The sequence below is a fragment of the Nicotiana tabacum genome, chromosome 16 (genome assembly GCF_000715075.1).
Source record: "Nicotiana tabacum cultivar K326 chromosome 16, ASM71507v2, whole genome shotgun sequence".
NCBI classification, from domain to species: domain Eukaryota; kingdom Viridiplantae; phylum Streptophyta; class Magnoliopsida; order Solanales; family Solanaceae; genus Nicotiana; species Nicotiana tabacum.
This window is the reverse complement of record NC_134095.1, coordinates 62432627-62447518: the sequence shown is the minus strand read 5'-3', so window position 1 is coordinate 62447518 and position 14892 is coordinate 62432627. Positions and strand designations below refer to the sequence as shown.

Below are 14892 nucleotides of genomic sequence, written 5' to 3'. Positions count from 1 at the left end.
TTGCTTTGAAAACACGCAGGGCAAGTTCTAGACATCAACTAACATACACATAATATCAACAAAATCACACACACATATTGGCACATAACACATTTAGAACCGAATTTATCCCGACTCTCTAGTCAAGGCATTTAAGCAAAGTCGAGATCAAACAAATTAAGGTGCTTATTCATGAGTTAAGAACGGAGTCTATACGTCATAACTTAGGCACTCACCGCTCTCAAGGCACAACAAAGTCAAGAAAATTGCCTCCAATTAGCACTACAACTCAATACTCCTTTATTTCTAAAAACAATTAACTACACCCGGTTCAAGCAAAAACCTTTAGAAAAGAACTGCGATATAAAAAAATCAAGGGAATTGTTACACTACCTAAGAAAATAAAGACACATTTTTGGTTTTTATTTTTATTTTTGTGTGTTTTTGTTTCGACCTTAATCCCTCAAGAATACTGTGGAGGAGATCCATTGTCAGAAAAAGTTAAATAATAATGACGAAAACACGCACAAAGAAAATATATATACATATTTACATCCCTCATCCCACACTTTAAATTGTAGCATAAAGAAAATATATATACATATTTACATCCCTCATCCCACACTTTAAATTGTGACATGTCACCATGACACAAAAATAAAGAGCAAGAGGTAAAGAACACTCCCCTGAATCATCTAGTCTGGGTATGAATCAATGTCGAGGTCTGTTTTGCACGCCTGATCCATTGCACACAATCTTGCCGAGATTTTTTTCTCTAACCTCTTCGGGCACACCTCATACTTATCATGCTTGTCCTCTTCAGCTAGCTCGTTTAGGACATCCACCATAAAATGAGAGTATGCAGCCAATTCCTCTCTAGGTGACCCTGTTGCCTCTTTCATATTGAACACCACTCTCTCTTCCCCTACTCTTAGCATGAGCTGGCTTTCCTGAATATCTTGTATAACTCTGCCAGTAGCTAAGAAGGGTCTACCTAGAATCAGTTGGACCTCCTTATTCTCTTTCATCCTTACCATAAGTCCACATAGAATGCAAATTTGTCCACCCGAACTAGCACATCTTTCACTATTTCTTCGGTATTATTCTGGTCTGATCCGTCAGCTGCAAAGACACATATACATATCTAATTTCTCCGATTTCTTTCTCAAGGCTCCTAAAAATAGACAAGGGAATAAGATTAATAGAAACACATGAATCAGATAAAGATTTTTCAAAGTTAATACTTCCTAGAGAGCAAGGTATAGGGAAAATCCCTGAATCTACACACTTTTGAGGGAGCTTATTTTGCAGAATTGTACTACAATGTTCGGTGAGCTTGGCAACCAAAGTCTCTTTCACTTTTCTCTTGTTAGACAGTATCTCCTTTAAGAACTTGACATATGTTGAAATTTGTGAGAGTACCTTTGTGAAAGGTAGATTAACATATACCTGATTGAGCACTTCTAGAAAACGCCCAGATTGTTTGTCCATCTTCTCTCTTCTTTGCTTCTAGCGGAAAGGTAGAGAAAGCATATATTTGTTTTCCTTAATCTCCTCATTCATTTCATTTTCGTTCCTTCTTCTTCTTCTTCTTCTTCTTCTTCTTCTTCTTCTTCTTCTTCTTCTTACTATCCTCAGGATCTACCCCCACTTTACTTTCTTGATTTTCGTTATTTTTCTGCTCCTCCATAGTTTCATCTTTTTTTTCTAGACCATCCTCTAGCTCTAGACACTTCTATATATCTTTACCGTATAGGAATTATGAACACATGAATTAATCTTATGAGTTTTAGGCCAAAATAGCAGCAATGACATGCTTGAAAGAAATTCATGTTATATCCTATCTGCATATTTTGTTTAGCAAATCCACAATCCACTTATCTGTGAGCACGTGATTTTGCCCTATGTGAATTATTCTCATAAATTCAAGAAAAATAAAATTTTCCCATTATTTGCAATTTCGTAGATTGTTTATAGCATTTTGTTAATTGTTTGCATTTTTCTGTGCATGTTTAATTTTATTTAATTCATGGAAAAATATATTGCATTTGCATTTAGGATTTAATTTTATGTTTTTAAATTAATTAGTAATTAGTTATTTTATAAAATATGAAAAATCACAAAAATAGTTCATGTTGCATTTTAACTCTTTCAAATTCGAATTTTGTAGCTTTTTCTTTTAATTTAGGACTTAATTAATTATTGTAAATATTATGTTGAGATTTAATATAATTCAGTAGGTTAATTTATTTTTTAAGAGTTAGTTTAGATTTATTTTAATTTGAGAAAGAAAGAAATTGGAAAATAAAAAGAAAAGGAAAAGAAACAAAGAAATCTGATTTTTGGGCCAATTCAATTAATTTCCCCTAGGCCCAAAATCATTTTCCCCCTGAAACCCGTTCCACCCAGGTCGAGTTTCCCCCTAAACCCGATCCGTTGTAACTGGTTCAAAACGGTGCCGTTTGGCTCAATCATATTCCAACCGTTGATCTTGCATGATCATACGACTGAGAACTCAACTCCCTTTCATATAATAGTGTCCAAATGCCCCCATACCCCTGTCAACCCCCTCAGTCTTCTCCTCACCCCCTTGTCTCTCAAAACCCTAGAGCCCGCCGCCCCTGAAACCTCCAACATATCCGCCGACGGCGATGGCATAAACCACTCTGATCCCCTCCAAATTGATACTATATAATCCCCCTGCCCTCCTCTATTCAAATCTTCAACCCGTTTCCCTCGAATCATTACCAAACACGCCAAATTTTAGATCTAAACCAGGAACCTCCAAAACCCTAATTCGCCCAAGCCCACCCAAAACCTCACTAGGTCGTCCCCTTCCTCCTTCCACCCATCACATCTTGTCGATTGCCCAAGAGGCTTATCGAATTGGAGCCATTTCAAATATGGGATGGACATGCATAAGCCTTCATAGACGATTTGAGCCGAAATGGGTATCACTTGTTTGTTCTCGATGGGAACAATCATTTGAAACCAATTTTTGGGTTAAATCGGAGAAGACGATTCCAATCGGAATGGCCAGTCATTCTTTGCTAGGTATTTGTTCCTTTTTTTACTTTTTTTCTTCTCATCATCTTGCTTTTCTGGAGCCTCCTTACATTTTCAAATTTCTTCTTCTTCTTCTTCTTCTTCTTCTTCTTCTTCTTCTTCTTCTTCTTCTGTCTTAAAAAAGGGAAAGGGGTCAGTTAGCTTTAATTTTAAGTCGTTTGAATTTTGTTTTCTTTTCCCCATAACTAATCGTCAGTGTTACTAAGTTAAGTTTAGGGCTAACTATTGTATTTGCGTCTAAAATCAGTAGTTCTTCATTTAGGGTTTAGTTTAATTGTTTAACCTATGTTTAATGAATTTTGCTCCAAAATCAGCATGTTAGTGAATCATGTTGTTTTGAATTCCCTATTAAGATGATTGTTAATTGTTTCAGAGTTTAAATCTCAAATAGGTTCATTGATTCTTGCTAAATGTCAGTTTTGACTATTCAGGTGTGGGTTTAGTTCTGAGTGCATTCCAATGATAAATCTATTTAGATTTCAGAGATTAATGCTATTTGATTCGTTTGGTCTATGGGTTCTGTTAGAAAATTGTTCGTTTAGGTTTTACATGTTCAGAACTTTCAGGGGTGTTAATTGAATAATTAGGAACTTTAGGGGTAGTTTAGGGATTGTCTAACCTGGGGAATCTTTAGTAACTGATTGGGAAGCTTTCTAAATGGACAATTGCCCAAAATTGTTAAGAAAACAGGCTAAAAAATAAAATATCTGAAAGAAAAGGACAACTGTACAAAAATCAGTTTTAAAAGATGCCCTGTAAGGGTATTTTGGGAAAAATACCATTGCCTTGCCATGGAAGGCACACAACAAACCCCTGCCTTATAAATAAGGCTTTTCCAACACTTAGCATAGAGGACAAAAGCCCTAAAAAGACTGAAAAACTCTCTGCATCAGGCTTGGTTAAAAACTGCTTGGAATTACATTTTTGGGTACATTATTAGAGTCATTTTAACACTTAAAAGACCTCTTAGTTGATCTGGGTTCGAAAATGGTTCAAGGAAGCTGAATTTGCTGTTGTTGAGTAGCTGATTGGCACTGTTCAATTGCTACTGATTTCTTCATCTTTTCTTGTTCTAATTTCTGCACCCAGGTACTTCTTGGACTCCCTAACTGTGTGAAGTGCAAGTTTGGAGCTGTGTAATCGATTGGAGATTTCGAAGATGAACATTAGTTTCCTTTTATTGAATGTTGGCTATGTCATTTAGAAGTTCTGTCTTAATTTAGTGTATCCATGATTTATTATGTTCATTCATGTCATTGATAATACCTTTCATCTTACGGTTTGGATTTGGAGTTTAGTCTGTCATGTTGGATGGGTTTGCAAGAAGGACACTTCCTGTTGGGGTTTGTTTAAACGCGTTTGGTTTAAAAGCTACTTCATTCTTAGGGTAATATGTATTTATTCATGTTTTTTTTGCAAAGCTGGTTTAAGCTCTGTTTTCCCCCATCAATCAGCTTGTTCTTTTAGTTCCTAAAGGATTGAAGTGTGCTTGATTAAGTGAATTGAATACCTTTCCCCTAAAACTAAAGTTCTGTGGCATATAATTTCAATAGTACAAAGTCTTTTGACATCAGGTGTGAATTTTGGGTATGTGTCTTTGGTTAAAAGCAAGTTTTCCTTGTTGAATCTGTGGAAGTTTTATTATAGGTTCAAATCAGATTAGATGAGTTTAATTCACCTGGAAAATTTGTCCTGGTTTAACATATGAAGTCTCGAGCTTCTTAATTCATTTCCTGATTGAATTTTAGTTTTCTTTGAAAATCATGTTGTGGTTAGCTAGTGTAGGATATCCGATCTAGTTTCTTTGTTTGGGGATTTAACAATTGTTCAGCATGATTTGGGGTCTTAATGTTTTCCTTAGATTGCCACGTGATTTTATTGTTAAGTTGATCTTGTGCCCAAATGCCAATTTCTGTTGTTAGCATTGATGTATACATACAAAGAGAAATGGGCCAGATTCGTGGGTGGCCCAAATAAGGCCGTGAGTATGAGCTTGAACGCTTAAGCTTTGGGCCCAGAAACTTGAGTCAAGTAAATCATCCCCCTGGCGAGCAAATGTATTGGGCCCTTCGCTAGCCCGAAACCTTTTCGTTAATTGAAGTACCTGGTATTATCAAACATGGGCTTATAACTATGTAAGGTAATTTGAACATTAATTTAGAGTAGACCCAACATCTTGGACCTTTTTTTTAAATTAAGTATTGCCTTCACAATTAGATTGAGGTATGCCATTTCAACAAAGCATATAGTTTATGGCCCTCAAAAGTAGTTCGAACATCCTTTGAAACTAGAATCGAGGTATGTCATTAGTTGAATTTTTCATGGCCCTCGCAAACTTGAAAGTGCGTAGTTGCTTTAGGCGCGATATTTTAATTAACTTCCTTAAACTCGGGTGTGCATTTCATGTGACCCAACTCCAATTCTCAATAACGTTAAATAAAACATGTCATGGACCGCGGGTGCAATTCATGTGGTGTGGTTCAAAATGTGTTTTAGATAACGTTGAAACTTCCTAAAATTAATTAAAAGCGGCTAATAAGTTAAAATATACCATAGGTTAAAACATGTATTAAAATAAGATAATAGGCCAATAATAATAGTTGAGCGACCGTGCCAGAACCACGGAACTCGGGAATGCCTAACACCTTCTCCCGGGTTAACAGAATTCCATACCCAGATTTCTGTATTCGCGGACTATAAAACAGAGTCAATTTTCTCGATTCGGGATTCTAAACCGGTGACTTGGGACACCATAAATTATCCCAAGTGGCGACTCTAATTCTTAAATAAATCCCGTTTCGATTGTCACTTTAAGTTAGAAAAAACTCCCTTATACCCTTTCGGGTGTAGGAAAAAGAAGGTGTGACAGCTCTGGCGACTCTGCTGGGGATCGAACCTAGAATCTCTGGTTCAGGGTTAAAGAATTAGAGCATAGAATAATTATTATATTTGGCTTTATTTATTGTCTGGTTTTATTTACATGTTTGGGCCTAATGTGCTAACTGTTGCTTTTTACCGCTTTGATATGGTTGAACTGTATATAAATTGCTATGAAACCCTCTTCTCTCTGAGTCTTCTAAATCATCTGGGAAGTGTGCACTTCGTATGACTTCTTTTCTGTTAGAGTCATATCCCAATTTTAGAACGAGGTTTGAATAAGTTACAAAGCCGGTGAAGCTTCTGTATTCCCGGTACGCTGCCCCCCTCCCCGGCTCGAGCTGTCCGCTTGGGTAAGCCAGGTCTAGAACAAATAAATCCAGGTTTTCAAACCTAGTATAACATAGCCTCATGCCGGATCCCTAGTAGGAACGCTTGTTTGTATCATGTGCATTTGATTTTGGGGACTCAACACAGGGGTTGGATCCGTCTAGGACAGATGCACCTGAAATCAAAAGACCATCCTGATGCATTTTGCTTGCTACTTGCGCATTTATTTGATTCGGACTGCATGTTGATCGGCTTCTAGAATAAGAGAAAAATTGAGAAAAATCAAATTGAGGTGAGAGAGAAGGAATTACCCGCCTGTGGAAAACCTGGTGTCCTAAATACCACGAAACACTGCAGAGATTTTTTGGAAAAAAAAAGAAAAGAAAAAGTTGTTTCAAAAGGTTTTTTTTTTGTTGTTGCGTCAAAATTGGCCGAACTACGCAAGTTTGATTCCCACCGGATGTGGGATACGTAGACAACCCTCATCGGGTCCAACTACTTTTGCAAAAATAACCCAAAAATGTGAAGTGTCTCTGTTTTGTCATAAATAAATTAGGTGGCGCCATTCTTGTCCAAAATAGCCAAAAATGCCCCAAAAAGGCGCCGGAAGGTTGTTTTTGCAAGAATAGCCACTTAGGGTCCTTTTTTCAAATTTTGGTTGATTAACAAAAACAACCCTAAAAATTGTTTTTTTTATTATTTTGAGGTGTTGGAGGGTTATATTTCGCAAGAATGTTTTGTTTTAAATTTTGTGAAAAAGGTGTTTTTTCTCTTGAGTCAAAGTAAATCACAGTCTTTAATCAATCACCTTAAATAAATGTGCAGGATGAGCACAACTGAAAATGAACCTTTCACGGTCCGCGAAGAAATCCCGTTAGAGCTACATATGTGGTAGCATGATTTGGGAGAAATCAGCAGAAAAATTGTGATAATAGCTTTGGGTAGTCTTGTTAGGCTTCTGAAGATTAAGCTGAGGAAGGATATAATATAGGCCTTGATACCCTTTTGGGACCCAGCACATAATGTGTTCCACTTTGCTGATTTTGAGCTAACTCCTACGCTTGAGGAAATAGCGGGCTACGCTGGCTTCAGTGAGAATCTCAGAAATCAATACCCGGTGGCACCTAGAACAGTGACTCCTCATAAGTTTCTGGACCTGTTAAGCATCAGTCAGGAAGTTCAAGACAGAAATTTGGCCGAAGGATTTTGTACATTCTATTTCTTGTACCGACGTTACGGGAATCCTTGCGGTTTTGAGATGCCAGATACCGGTCTTACTCACTCGGGAAACAAAGATAGGTGGGAAACTCGGCGAGGATTGTCTTTTATAGTGGCATTCCTGGGTGTTTTGGTTTGTCCTAGAAAAGATGGAAACATAGAGTTGGGTCTTGTGGGGATAGACGACTTCATGACTAAAAAGGCAAATGGCACCATTGTACCGATGATCTTGGCGGAGATTTACCGAGCTCTAACCGTCTGCCGAGAAGGGGGAAAGTTTTTTGAAGGATGCAATATGCTTTTACAACTCTGGATGGAGGAACACTTTTGCCACCGCCCGGGGTACATGAATTGTGGCATGACCGGTCTTGAATGCATTGAAAAACATGAACAACGGGTCGAGGGCTATGAGTTCCCGGAGGGTACGGAAGCATGGTTTGCACACTTAAGCTCTCTAACTGCAAACAAGATTGAATGGACATTCGGGTGGCTCTCAGTCAGTGAAGTCATTTATATGTCGGCCAAGGTGTGTTTCTTCTATTGATGGGTCTCCGGAGCATTTACCCTTATGCCCTACACAGAGTTTTACGTCAGTTAGGCAGGTAGCAGACCATCCCACACGATGAGGATTTGAGTCGGCAAGTTATTGAATTGGAACCAAAAGCTGCTTTTCCAGAAGATAGGGTGCGTCGAATCTGGCATCAATGTAGGTTCTTAGAGCCAAAGACTCAGGTACGAGATCTATCCAGAGGTGAGTTGGAGCCTAGTTACACAGCTTGGTATGGTAAAAGGTCCCAAACCCATCTAGAGCCCGAACGGCCTGCAAAAAGGCCCCATGTCCAGCAATTCACTAATGGAGAGCAAGAGCAATGGGATTGGTTGGCAAAAGAGGTGAATTGCAGAGCCACCATAAGCAAATTGGAAGGACAGATCCGGGATCTTAAATTTGACAAAAGTGTGCAGGTCACGGCCGATGAAGGGGAGAAGAAGAAATTGGCTCAAGAAAACAAGGCCCTTCGAAAGACTCATAAGGGGACTCAAGAGGAAAATAGTTGAGTGTGAGGATGAGTTGGAAAAATTCGAGGGCAATCTGGCGAGAGCTCGGGCATAATTATCAAAGAATGCAGAGGGGCGAGCAAAGTTCGTCCCATAGTTGAAAAGAAAATACGAGAGAAACGCCACCAATTTGAAGAAAAAGTTGACTTCCCTCGAAAATGACATGGCCAAGCAAGCTAAAAACTTCAAAGAAGAAAGAGAACACTGTTATGCATTAATGTCATAGTTAGAAAAATATCTGCATCAGTTTCAAGAACAAAATCATACAGCTGAACAAATTTTGGAAGCTAGAACTCAGCAAATAGGGTGCTTGCTCCAAGAAAAGGGTGTCATCAGGGAGAGGATTAGAGCCATTGCTGACTATATCATCATGAAGTGCCACAAATGTGAAGACATGACTAGAACCACCTTCTTCCTGCGGTAATGACTTTTGTTCGCCAAATAATGAGTGACCTGGAGCGCCTTCAAGGGGATCTTATGCATAGGCCCTCGACGAGACCGACTGATGTCCCGCGAGCCCCTGGAGCAGTTAAGGCATTGATGTATTCATGATTTTCATTCGAGTCTGTATTTTCTCTTTCTTTGTTGGAGTCTGTTAGTCTGTTTTCAAGTTTGTATCTTTCCGTCAGAGTCTGTTAGTCTCCCTTTTCGAGTCTGTTAGTTTTTATGATTAAATTCTGTAGGATGAGTCATTGTAATCAAGACGCTTTTATTTTATGGAAAATTTGAAAACCCTAAAATGTTTTTTTATTGTTTATTTTTACACTTATCCCCCAGAACTACGCTTGTTCTGATTCATGCGGCGTCATGATACGTAGGCAATCCCTATAGGATTCAATCATAATCAGAAAAGAGAAAAAAAAGAAGAAAAAAAGAGAAAAAAAAAGAAAAAAAAAGAAGAAGAAGAAAAAAGAGAGAGAAAACTATGGGAGGAAACAATGGCAAAACAATGAGAGAAAATGAGAGAATGAAGAACAACGAGAAATCAAGCAAAGAAAGGCAGAAAAAAGAGAAGTTGCAAAATGGAAATTAGGGAAAGCCGGGATGACGCAAGCAACCGATCAAATGCATAATAGAAATGGTTAATTGTTTAGGTGCATTGCATCCCCAACGTGCGGTTACCTATCTGTTAAGCCCTAATCACTAACAAATTTTTTGTTGTCATCCCAGTAACAGGCAGGTGGCTAGTTTGTTTGGCATTCTGGCAACTCACCCGTACAATACCAGGTCCAAAAACAAGTTGATCATGGCTAACCAAGAACTGGATGCGAGTGTTATTGATCCGTCAAGAGAGGGGGAAGAGTCTGATGTTAATCTGAAATAGGAAGTGTATAATCTGAAACAACAGATGACAGAGATGTACCAGGCATGGGTGAAAGGGCATCCACCACAATCCTACCCCGCCAACCCTGCTTTCATCCCGCCGTTGGCTCAATCCCAGGAACCTCCCACTGTTGATTCATCTCCAGGCTTTCCCATTTACCACCACTACCAAGGCACCACTTCCCAAACACTACCAGTTCCACCACCCAAACCAGTTCCATACCCCCTCCACCAGCCACCCCTGTTTTCGTGGCACCCCCACCCACTACACTCTACCGATCCTCTAGTGAGCCTTTATTCCAGACCCAAGATAACCAATACTATCCCCTGGAGCCTACTTTCAAGGCCCCAGAACCTTACTCCCACACTCCTTATTTTGACCTCCCTGTTGAGGCTGAGAAACCACCTAAAAATCCAGAACATGAGGATATATTCAGGAAGGTTAAAAGCCTGGAACAATCATTTAGAAACATGCAGGGATTGAGAGGCCAGGTGAGCGTGGCCTACAAAGATCTATGTCTATTTCCCAATGTTCAACTGCCAGTGGGATTTAAGATGCCCAAATTCTATCTATATGACAGGCAAGGAGACCCGGTGTCCCATTTGAGGGGATTCTGCAGTAAAATGAGAGGAGCCAGTGGGAAAGAAGAGCTGTTGATGGCATACTTTAGCCTGAGTCTGAGCGGCGGGCATTGGAGTGGTACACCTATCAGGATCATAACATATGGTATACATGGGATGATTTGGCCCAGACATTTTCTTGTCATTTCCAATACAACCTCGAGATTGTTCCAGATCGTTTGTCTCTAACTAAGATTAAGAAGAAGCCTAGTGAAAGTTTTAGGGAGTACGATTTTCGTTGGAGAGAACAAGCGGTAAGGGTTGACCCTCCGATGAAAGAGAGTGAAATGGTGGATTATTTTCTCTAGGCCCTAGAGCCTACTTACTACGGCTATCTGGTATCGGCCATAGGCAAGTCCTTCAACGAGGTAGTAAAGATGGGTGGCATGGTGGAAGAAGGGCTTAAGTCAAACAAAATCTTGAGTTACTCGGCTATTAAGGCAACTACCCAAGCCATTCAAAACAGCACTGGGGAGTAATCAGAAAGAAGAAGAAAGAAGATGTGGTAACAATTGACTCAGGATCATGGTTTGGACCTAGGGGCCTGTCACACCATTATACTCAGCCTCGACCCCACCACCAAACCTATACCCAAACCCCGTATAATCTACCCCAATATTACTTCCCATCACCAGACCTTCATTTTTCTGCCCACCACGCCCAAACATACACTCAACCTCTTGCCCACACACAATGGTGCGAGCCAACCCCACAAAACACCTACCCAGCTCCACATAATGCTTACCCACCCCCACAAGCCTATTGGAACCCTGCTGGCCTAGGTTTCCGGCCCAATCAAGCATTTAAGAATGAAAGGTTGCAGCAGAAGAAAACCTTCACCCCGTTGGGAGAGTCCTACACTAGTTTGTTACACAGACTGAGGCAATTAGATATGCCGAGACCAATTGAATTGAAATTGCCAAACCCTCCTCCAAAGAATCTTGATTACTCTATAAGCTGTGAATATTGTTCTGGTACTCCGGGGAATGATACGGAGAAGTTGTGGCACTCAAAAAATGCCATCCATGATCTCATTAACACAAACCGGATTGAAGTCCAAACTCCAGAGGCACCCAACATCAACCAGAACCCGTTGCCAACCCATCAGGAAACGGACATGATCGAAATAGTACATAAGGGAGGGGAGCCCAAGAAGCCTTCGCAGATTGTCATAATGATTCGGTCCAGTGAGGTCAAGCCAATCAAAAAACCCACGATTGAAGGATCAGTGAACAAGTTGAGTGGAACAAAAGGTGAACCATCTGCGGTAGTCAAGAAAGGGTCCCCATGTGATGTTGCAGCAAAACAAGAAAAGTCAAAAGTGGTTGTGCCAGGAGTGACAAGAAAGCCTATCATAATTGTATAGGGTGCCCGTACTGATCTTGTCATCATTAAGCCTGTAACCCAGCTGCCGATAGTCAACAGAAAGGCTATCCCATGGAACTATGAACGGGTGATAGTGACCTACAAGGGAAAGGAAGTGAAAGAAGAAGTCAATGAGGCCCATGGATTAACTCGTTCAGGAAGATGCTTTACCCCGGAATAGTTAAGGAAAGCTAAAACGTCCAGAGATAACCCAATTCTAGCAAAGAAAGCAGTGACTAAAGAAGAGGGGGAGGAGTTTCTGAGGAAGATGAAGGTGCAAGATTATTCCATCGTGGAGCAGTTGAGGAAGACACATGCTCAAATTTCCATGCTGTCATTGTTGATCCACTCAGATAAGCATCATCGAGCCCTAATGAAAATTCTGAACGAGGCTTACGTCCCCGACAAAATTTCAGTAAACCATCTGGAAAAGATCGCTAACAAAATATTTGAGGTTAACAAAGTCACTTTCTCTAATGATGAGTTGCATGTGGAAGGTACTAAACACAACAGAGCTCTTTATCTTACGGTAAAATGTGAAGATTCTGTGGTTACCACGGTATTAGTTGACAATGGTTCCAGTGCAAACATCTGCCCTCTCTCTACTCTGAATAAGCTGAAAGCGGATGATGAGAGGATTCACAAGAACAACATCTGCGTTCGGGGATTTGACGGTGGAGGGAAAGATTCAGTCGGTGATATAGTGCTTGAGTTAACAATAGGACCGGTGAAATTTACCATGGAGTTCCAGGTGCTGGATGTAGCCGTCTCCTACAATTTGCTGTTAGGTCGACCTTGGATTCATGTCGCCAAAGCAGTCCCGTCCACTCTGCACTAGATGGTCAAGTTTGAATGGGATAGACAGGAGATCGTCGTGTATGGCGAGGATAATTTGTGTGCTCACAGTGATGCCGTTGTCCCATTCATTGGGGTTGAAGACGACAAAGGTCCCTGGGTTTATCAGGTTTTGAAACAGTGTTGGTCAAGAAAATTCTAGAAGGGAAATGCGTTCCAACTCCAAAGGTGACCTCCGCATTAGTCATGGTGGCCTTTGAAATGCTAAAAAATGGCTTTGTACCTGGTAAGGGTCTGGGCGCATCTCTGTAGGGTATCATACAACCAGTGTCCTTCCCTAAAAACTTGGGTACGTTTGGTCTGGGATTCAAACCTACAACGGCAGATGTGAAAAGGGCTAGAAAGTTGAAACAGAGGGCGTGGGCACTTCCAAAGCCTATCCCGTATCTCTCCAGGTCTTTTGTCAAGCCTAGTGCCAGGAAACACCCAGTGACAACAGTTCCAAGTTCTGTGGTCGACATTGATGAAGAGTTAATTGAAAGGTTCCAGAGGTTGTTCGATGATGTGAACATGGCGGAAGTTGGAGAAGGGTCTAGAAAGGCAGATGTGAAGTTTGTCGGGCCGAATGAAAAGCTTAACAATTAGAAGGCTACTCCTCTCCCTACTCGGAAGGAGTTTTGGTATTTTGCTTTGATTTTCTTTCAGTTTATTTGAATTATTCTAGGGTTGTAATTCAGATTTTGTTTTTCGTCTGTTTGGATGTACAAACCCTGTTATCTTTTATTTTTGAAATGCAATGTCCTTTTTCCATCATTCCTGATAGTTTTATTTTGTTTTTATTTTCTGTACAGTTTTTTATGCTGGTTTCAATGACATGACATGCATGAGGAATCTTCGGCCCAATCTTAAAAGTCAGTCTAATTCTGAAATAATAATTCAAGAAATAGAGTGTGATGATGAATCGGAATATGATGAGGATGAGGCTTTTGAAGAGATTAGTAAGGAATTAAATCATTTTGAAGAAAAACCCAAGCCTAACCTGAATGATACGGAAGCAATTAATTTAGGGGACCCAGATAATGTTAGAGAAACTAAGATAAATGTCCATCTTAAACCGCAAATCAGGGAAGAGATAATTAAAGCACTGTTTGAATATAAAGATATTTTTGCATGGTCATATGACGACATGCTGGGTCTAAGCACTGACTTGGTGGTTCAAAAATTTGCCCACTGACCCGACATTCCCTCCCGTCAAGCAGAAGTTGAGAAAGTTCAAAACTGATATGAGTGTGAATATTAAGGAAGAAATCACCAAGCAGTTGGATGCAAAGGTCATTCGGGTCACACGGTATCCCACTTGGTTAGCTAATGTTGTACTCGTGCCAAAGAAGGATGGCAAGACCAGAATGTGTGTTGATTATAGTGATCTCAACAAAGCAAGTCAAAAGGATAATTTTCCATTGCCGAATATCCACATTCTGATTGACAGTTGTGCTAAACATGAGATTGGTTCTTTTGTGGATTGCTATACGGGATACCACTAGATTTTGATGGATAAGGAGGATGCAGAAAAGACAACATTTATCACACCATGAGGGACTTATTGCTACCGGGTAATGCCATTCGGTTTGAAAAATTCTGGGGCAACTTACATGAGGGCAATGATAACCATATTCCATGACATGATACACAAGGAGATCGAGGTTTACATGGATGATGTGATCATAAAGTCCAGGAAGTAGTCAGACCACATCAGAGATTTGAGAAAGTTTTTCTAGAGGCTCTGTAGGTACAATCTTAAGCTCAATCCTGCAAAGTGCGCATTTGGTGTTCCATCAGGGAAATTGTTGGGATTCATAGTCAGTCGGCGAGGCATTAAATTGGATCCATCAAAGATAAAATCTATCCAGGAATTGCCACCGCCGAGGAACAAGACCGAAGTGATGAGTCTGTTAGGGAGGCTGAACTACATCAGCAGGTTTATTGCTCAGCTCACGACAACTTGTAAGCCTATCTTTAAGTTGCTGAAGAAGGATGCTGCGGTTAAGTGGACTGATGAGTGTCAGGAAGCATTTGATAAGATAAAAGGGTACTTGTCAAACCCACCTGTGTTGGTCCCACCAGAATCGGAAAGGCCTTTGATTTTGTATTTGACGGTTTTGGATAATTCATTTGGTTGTGTGTTGGGTCAGCATGACATCACTGGCAGGAAAGAGCAAGCCATCTACTATCTCAACAAGAAATTCACATCTTATGAGGTTA

The 14892-nt window shown here is 40.2% G+C and overlaps 1 protein-coding gene across 1 annotated transcript; it reads right to left on the bottom strand.

The window, feature by feature from the left end:
• Positions 1 to 1065: 1065 nt before the first annotated feature.
• LOC142170264 (uncharacterized) lies at positions 1066 to 1470 on the bottom strand. Its single transcript, XM_075232132.1, has one exon. The coding sequence runs from the start codon at positions 1468 to 1470 to the stop codon at positions 1066 to 1068; it is 405 nt and encodes a 134-aa protein (XP_075088233.1).
• Between the last annotated feature and the right edge of the window lie 13422 nt (positions 1471 to 14892).

Coding starts and splice junctions, on each gene's coding strand:
- LOC142170264 (XM_075232132.1), bottom strand. CDS start 1,470: ATGGACAAACAATCTGGGCGTTTTCTAGAAGTGCTCAATCAGGTATAT.